Source organism: Carlito syrichta, unplaced genomic scaffold (genome assembly GCF_000164805.1).
Source record: "Carlito syrichta isolate Samal-C Ts95f unplaced genomic scaffold, Tarsius_syrichta-2.0.1 Scaffold130505, whole genome shotgun sequence".
Taxonomy (NCBI): Eukaryota; Metazoa; Chordata; class Mammalia; order Primates; family Tarsiidae; genus Carlito; species Carlito syrichta.
In genome coordinates this window covers 120,437-128,586 of record NW_007074601.1, presented here as the reverse complement: position 1 = coordinate 128,586, position 8,150 = coordinate 120,437, and the positions used below count along the sequence as shown (strand labels likewise).

At 33.7% G+C, this 8,150-nt stretch overlaps 1 protein-coding gene across 1 annotated transcript; it reads left to right on the top strand.

Annotated features, from left to right (window-relative positions):
* Nucleotides 1–762: 762 nt before the first annotated feature.
* On the top strand, nt 763–7,379 carry CD69 (CD69 molecule). The gene is made up of 5 exons (XM_008049088.2): nt 763–916; nt 4,503–4,625; nt 5,624–5,823; nt 6,090–6,193; nt 7,271–7,379. Exons 1-5 carry the CDS (start codon nt 853–855, stop codon nt 7,377–7,379), a joined length of 600 nt encoding a protein of 199 aa, XP_008047279.2. The 5' UTR covers nt 763–852.
* Nucleotides 7,380–8,150: the final 771 nt, after the last annotated feature.

The window sequence follows — 8,150 nt, the reverse complement described above, 5'->3', positions numbered from 1 at the left end:
CCCATGTAACAACCTATGCATGTACCCTCTTAAAAATATGTATATATACATATATATCCTGTCCAAATGACAGTAAAATATGATGGGAAAGTTAGAAGAAGATACATGAAACAGATAATTTAAGATGTACAATTTTTAGAACATAGCAAGGAAGTTCCTGACCACAAGCTTTCTGTTTCCTACATTAAAGCAACTGCTTATTAGATGGTCCCATAAAAGAACTAGTCTTCAAGGAAGAAGTGAATGACATGCTTCTCATATTCAATTCATAACTAAGTAAAACTCTTCCATGCTAAAGAGAGACCTGTAAGCAAAGGGATCTTAAAATTCTTATTCAACAATAAATCCTTTGGCCTCAGGTATATAAGGGGTATCAATCAATATTAGTTGTTAAATGTATTAATAAATGAATGGATGTTTTTCTAGGAAAATATTGCACTCTCCTTCAAACTATTACCACCTCAAAGATAGCAATCTCAAGCTTTAAATTCTTAAATTATTCTGTCTCAAACTATTTGTGCTTTCTAAAAACTTAAGGAAAGACATCTCAGATTCTGGGAAAATCCCACTTGTCTGTTCCTGTTACAACGACAGTAGTGAGAAAGCACATTTCAGACAGCAGGGAAAACCCATACCTCACCACAACAACACACTGCACACTGTCTGGACCACTGGTGCATAAATTAAAGAGAACTGACAAGTAGGAGGTAAGAGGAAGGGGGTGGAGACACCAGAACAGAATATAAATGCTGAGGTACATCAGAGACTCAGAAACTGAGTAAGAGTTCCAATAAGGACTTTTACAGTAGATTGACTTGACCTGAGATTAACCAGGGAATCTTGAGAATAAAGATGAATTCTGAAAATAGTTTCATAACAGAAGACAGCTCGTTGCATCTGGAAAGAGGACAAGAAGGTATGTAAGAACGGATGATATGATACATAATGGTAGTTAAAGAAAATATACTGGTAATATCGCTATAATATAATATATACTTGTAGTTTTATAAGAAATGAGGCTTTGTCTTTCAGATAACTTGGTTAAGTTTCCTCTCCGGGAAGAGATCAATACCTTTTTGTCTATTCAAAGGTAGGATACCTGAGATGAGAGGAAGCTACGAAGGTGAATTTCAGAAAATCTCTAAAGATCTTCTTCTTTGTTTATATCATCTCTATTTTAAGATTTAATCAGAAAACTTTCTGCCCTAGCCTGGTTATCCTCCATCAAGTTTTCATATCCACTTGTACATTCTTCAGGAACTGTCTCCTGTCTTTATGAAAATTCTGTTTTCCCTATAAGCAACTACAATCTTGATGGCCTTCCCTTGTATCTTTACTTTCTGTGTGCCTCATGCTGTGTTCTCACGACAGCATCCTCAGTTGCTGGAGCTGTGGAAGCTTGCAATCTTTTGAGAGATTAGCTTCATAAGCATCTGAAAATTTACAGCATCCAATGATAACATATTAGAAAGTCACAAAAGAATTCCTGGTAATACAATCTTCTGCTTCATATTCATTATGAGACTCTTTTCCACCATTTTTTCCTGCTGTTTCACCCTTCAAATTACTACCATCAAGTTCTACATGAGCCAGACATTTTTCTTTCTTTCCCTTGTATTTCATTAAAGTATGACTATCTTGTAAATTTTCTTCTCTTCTGTTTTATCTGCATATCTATTATATTTCCTTTTACCAGAATTTTTCCCCATTGCTCTTCTATTCATATTTCTATAAGCCTTTCTTGATTTTTTTCCCCACTTATGCTTCCTTCTTAATGTTTCCCTAAAAACACTAGCACTTAAGAGCTAGAGTTTACTCATCAGAAAGAGCTATCCTGTATCAAAAAGATATTGTAGAAACAGCAGAGCCAAAACAATCTCTGAGGAAAGGATTATTTTCTAAGTGTGTGTCTACTAGATTGGTTTATTTTAGAAAAACATTATCTCTGATAAACCTATCCTTTACTTAAGAACATAAAGTTGATTGAAGATAACAAATGCAAGGCATGCAAAATTTTGCGTAATCAGGTGAGTTATAACTTTATAGCCCAGTTGAGCTGCTAGAAAAATTGATAATAAAATTACTCAATAAATAGAAAGCATCGCTAAAAAAAAAAAACACTTTTCCTGAGATCATTCCAATTTATTATTGAATATCTAGCTTATGGTGCCCTTGTAGTCACTTTATTAGTGTGCACTATCAGTGGGATACATTCTTGGGGGATTCCATTGTTAATACACGGGTGGATTTATTTTCAATTTCTCCATTAATATACAGGACCTCTAATCAAAGTAAAAGTGTGCTGTTGGGGGAAATGTTTTGTCACATAGGTGATAAATCAAACTGTGGTTAACAATAGCCCATACTAATGAAAATAAAGTGTCATCTGAGAGTTATCGCCACAATTTATCCACTGGGTGGGCCAGTGGGCTGACCTAAGCTCTGGGGTCCATGGGTTATTTGGATGTGCAGGTATCTGCCGAGGAGCCAGAACTACTGTGGCACTGAGTCCAAGCAGCATGACTGACTCTTACAGGGTGAGAAGTGAAACTAGACAGAGCTCTGAACTTGCTTCCCTACCTACCAAAGCCTGTTTCCGGTGATAATCGTGTATGGGTCTTTTTTATTTTTTATTTTTTTAATACATATTTTTTATTTTAAAATTGTGGGGTACAGTTAAGGGTTAGGCATAAAGATATGCATTGTAGAGGTACCCTTGTTGATGAGGTGTGCCCCCCGTCCCCAACAGATATTGACTACCGTTAATCCCACCTCCCTTCCCCTCCGTGCCCCCCCCATAGTTTCTGCCACTGTCAATCCTTTTCTTATAGTATTATGATAGTTGTTCAAAGACCACTTATGAGTGAGAACACGTGATACTCAGATCTTTGTTTCTGTGAGAGATCACTCAGTATTATAAACTCAAATTCCATCCAGATTGCTATGAAATTCATGATTTTGTTCTTTTTTATGGCTGTGCAATATTCCATTGTGTATATGTACCAATTTTTTTATTTCAGTCCTCTTTTGATGGACAGCATGGTTGGTTCCATTTGCTTTGAGAAGCGAGAAGCTGAGAGAAATAGAACTAGATAGGAGTGAAGCAAATGTTTCTCTAGTGAAATCTGAGTGCGAGTGCAGATCTATGCTGGGAAAAAGAACACCCAGATGAAGCAAGATTTATGCTGACACATGGTACATGGTAAATTACTATGAAAAAGGCAACATATCTCTTTATCCATTTTAACTTTAGGCAAATGTTTTAAGGGGAAAAAAGTACATGGATTTCAAGAATGTCTTATGTAGATAACATTTTAGTTATGAACATCATGAATATTGAAAAACAGGATATTTTTGCATTTTGAGTCTAATTTTTCATTGGCAGTTATTATTCAAGCAGCCACTTTACATTTCAGACTTGAGAACACAATAGAGAATTGTTTACTCCTTACGGGGACACATTTAAAAAATCTTGATAGCACATCCTGCAAAAAAAAATCTAAACTCTAAATCACAAAATTGCCTTCTCTCTTTTCTTCATTATTTACTGTTAATTCATATATTATTTTTAATTAAGGTATAATCTAAATGAATGCACAGATCATCAATGTATAGTTTAATGAGTTATAGCAATTGTATAATCACTAATTCAATCAAAATTTGAATATTTCCATTACCCTAGGAAGTTGCCCTCTGTCCCTTCCAGTTAAATTACCTCTTTCACATACACAAAGGCCACCACTGTTCTGATTTTTGTCACCAAAGCTCTGTTAGACTACTCTCGTATGTCATATTAATGGAAACATATGTTATACAATCTTTTGTGGCTAAATTTTGTTTTCACACCATTTTTCTTGAGATTTATTCATTTTGTTACATGTATTAGTTGTTTTTTTTTTAATTACTGTGTTGAATTCCCTTGTAAGAATAGACTGTAATTTATTTATTCATTTTTCTGTTGATGGATATTTGGATTATTTTTAGAATTTGATTCTTAAGAATAAAGTTGCTATAAACATTCTTGTACAAGGCATTATGGAACATATTTTTATTTCTTTTGGGAAAATACATAGGAATAGAATCACTGGATCATAGAGTAGGTATGTACTTAATTTTATATAAAAGTTTCCAAAGTATTTTTCCAATTAACTTTCTTATCAATAATATATCAAAATTCCAATTGCTCCACATCTGCACAGTTTTTTTAAAATTAATCATTTGAGTTTTAGATATTTATATATCAATTCAATATTTCACTTTGTTATATTATCTATGCCATTAACATTATCTCTCTTAAGTAGTAACTACAAGGAGGTTAAGATATTTATGTTGGATGTTATTTTTGTTAATGTGTCTTTCGGGGTATTTGAGTGTTTAATACATGTTCTTATTGTGATTTAAACAATAAAATGATATATTTAATATTTGCATAGCTGATCAGTACATATGTAAGTGCTGAGTACATATATTCCTGAATTCATCATCAACTTTCTTTCTTTCAGATACTACCACCAGTCCCCATTTTGCTAAACACCATGAAGGGTCCCTTCAAGTTCCTATCCCGTGTGCTGTTCTGAATGTGGTCTTCATCACCATTTTAATCATAACTCTCATTGCCTTATCAGGTGAGTATTTACTTTATGAATTCTTTCAAAGCCTCTTGGCTCTAAGCATTCATGCCCAGCTGAAATGAATGAGTGTTAGCTTGGTCTAGTTAATCAAAAGCCTTGGTTAATTTAGCATCATCTCATATACACACATGGCCAATTTTCTAATCAATGCAAAATATAAATCCATGTTCCTTTGCTGATCATTAATGCAATATTTTGATAAGTATTATGGTGTCTATGATTATTCATTACTGTAGAAAAAATATATTTGAAAAGATATATATGGAATGAAGGGGGTTGATTTGAATTCTAAATAAATAGGCAATTAGCTAAAATAATATGTTCTTCACATTATTTGCTGGTGAAAAAAATAATATCTAAAGCCATAGATTAATCAGGAAGTGGCCAATCTTTTGTTTTTATCTCAAAAGCCACAGTATGGAAGTTCTGGATAATTAAGACTATATGTATAAGGTCCCAGAGAGTCACGATGATATGGTATTCAATACATACAGCTATATTAAGATGCATTTGCGTCTTACAAATATGAATGCTTTATGATTTTATAAAATATCTTCACCCATAAATCTTTCTTTAATTTGAATTAGTTCCCTGAAAATTACTCTCTTCTTCATCTATCTAACCTACTTTTATATCTACTACATCTCCGAATTCTTCTACCTCTGCTTTCAGATTCAGAATATTACTTCGAATGTATAATGTACTTTATACCTTCTAGTTCAAAGATTACTTTCAGAATTTTTCTATCTTGTCATTTTCTGATACTATGGCCAAGGGGACACTCCCTTATCCTCATGCCCATATGATGATAATTTGGTACAAGAGATCATATAAGGTGAGAACTGCTTTCTTCTTACTCTTTTCAGAATTCTCTTTTTTGGCCCATGTTCTTTTTTACCACCTAACACAGTACAGCATCCCTAGACTAACTTTGCATGCTATGAGCCTTTGGTTTCTTTTGTTGCTGAAACAAACCATTTTCCTGTTTACAGTGGGCCAGTACAATTGTCCAGGCCAATCCATGTTCCCAATGCCATCAGACAGCCCTGTTTCTTCATGCTCAGATGACTGGGTTGGCTACCAGAGGAAGTGCTATCTTATTTTCACCAGTACAGGGAACTGGAACTCAGCCCAGAATGCTTGCTATGAACTTGGTGCTACTCTTGCTGTCATTGACTCTGAAAAGGACATGGTAAGATTAAAAACAATTTCATAAAATATTGCTGTTCTGTGGTTTCCTTCTGTTTCTAAGTGAAAACATATTTCACATGTAAGAAAATTTAGTCATAGCGATCCATATGATCAGTCAAAATGAGAGCATGAGCTGATCTTACAAAAAACTAATAAATGATCAGATGAGCTATCATGCCTCAAATTGCAGATTTTGGAAAACAAGATTTGTTATGCACTTCTCCAGAAGGTTTTTTAATATAACAACTATTTTGGTTTTTTTTAAAGAACTTTCTAAAACAATATGTAGGTCAAACTGAACACTGGATTGGACTGAAAAAGGAAGCTGGTCAGACATGGAAATGGTCAAATGGCAAAGAATTTAACAACTGGTAAGTCTCCAGAAGTCTCTTTATCCTTCCCAGGGTGGCACCCCAGGAAACCCCTTTCCTTTTTTCCTTTCAAAGCACTGTTAGATATGAAGACTGAGCTCTTCTTTGGCAGAGACCTAACAATGTCTTTTAAATGTGTATTCTCTCTCGCATTTTTTTAATGACAGGCTTTATTATTATCTTTTTATCCACTTAGAGTTCATACAATAAATCCCTATAGTAATTTTTTCTCAGTAAACTCTAGCTTGAGTAATAGGTTCCATCTGGAAATATATCAAGAATAATTATGATGATGCAAAAACCACCAACATTTCCAATGTCGTATTCACATTTTACTGATGAGATAGTTGTTGGAAAAGAAATCTTTCTTACTCTTTCCCAGTTTTCATCTTCACAGAAATAAAGAACAATAGTCTTAATGCCTAATTATGAGTTTATATGAACATGAAGGAAAACTTGCCCCAGAACTAAAGATACTTACTCTATTTTCGTTTCCTGTAGTTAAACTACATGTTAAAGTTTGAAGGACATTTAATAAGTTTGGTGTTAATCTTTGCCATCCAAAAACTCAGAGCTGAATAAATTTCTAGCTATCTTAATAGCTTTGTAATAATTACTAATACAGAATCAATATTAAAATTCAGTTCTCGAGAAAAGGGATTCTTAGTTTGTGCTATATCCCACGTCCACAGATGGGTTTCTGGACCCAACCCCCGCAAAAAAACTCTATGCACTAGTGTGCATTGCTGTTGAATTTATATAATTATGATGAATCATTTCTTGAAGGATCTATGGACTCAGAAATGACCAAGAATCACTTCTCTGGCAAAATGTCAACCGAATTAATGGAGTGCTTTCCTTCATCCCTCATGTCTTTTCTCTACAAACGATTCCTTTCAATTCTAGTCCATCATCTCTGCAGATTAACTTATTATTATTTGACTGGTCGACTGCCTCATATTTTCTATTAAGAAAAAAGAAAAGCAGAGATCACTGCCACCACAAGGTTTTTTTTTTTCTCATGTAACTGGAAGTGATGAGCTAAAAATAATTCTAAGTTTCTTTATTGTTTGGCAGGTTCAACCTTACAGGGTCAGAGAACTGTGCTTTTCTGAACAGCACAGAAATCAACAATAAAGAATGCGAAAACAAATTACATTGGATATGCAGCAAACCCTCCAAGTAATGAGGAAACATCGTTACTTATCAACTATTATAGCATGGAACTCAAGGCAAACTTTGTCAATGGATGCTGCTATGTGGTCAGAAGTTTTCTATACAGACTTTGTGAAAAAACTTTGTATTATTTTGGAAATCTCTTCCAAACAGGATTGTGGGGGGGAAAAAAAGGAGAAAGATTATAGGAAAATCTGCATTGTAGACTCCTTGTGGCATGAGCTGAAAACATCACTGGTTAGCTGATACTCTTACTCAAGAATAAGAAGAATGACTATAAAACCTTTGGATGCACTTTATTTTTTTAAAATTTGTAAATAATAAAATACCCATGTTCAGGGTTATTATTTATTGCTGAATAACTACCAACAGTGAGTGCCCTTTATGCATGTGCACTATGTGAAGAAGTTAAATGTTGATACTAAAAACTGAATGTAAACAAATGGAATTGTAACTGATAACTCAGTTATTCAGTATAAATGAAATCTTTAAACTCAGGGAGCATTTATAAGTGTATAAGTGCTTATAAAACTAAGCTTTGTAAAATTTCTCTTTTTAGAGAATATGCTGTTACTTTGTCATTTCCCCCCCCCAAAGAATGGGGTGATTATGTATTTTTTTTGTAATTCTTCAATTGTAGACTGTTTTTTCCCCCAATGGTACATTTTTCTTTAACTTTAAACCCGTCTATACAGTGTTTTGCAGAAAAACAAAAGCAAAGAATATTAAAAAAATTTGTAAAACAAAAAAATGAAACGTGCAATATGTAATATGGCAAATT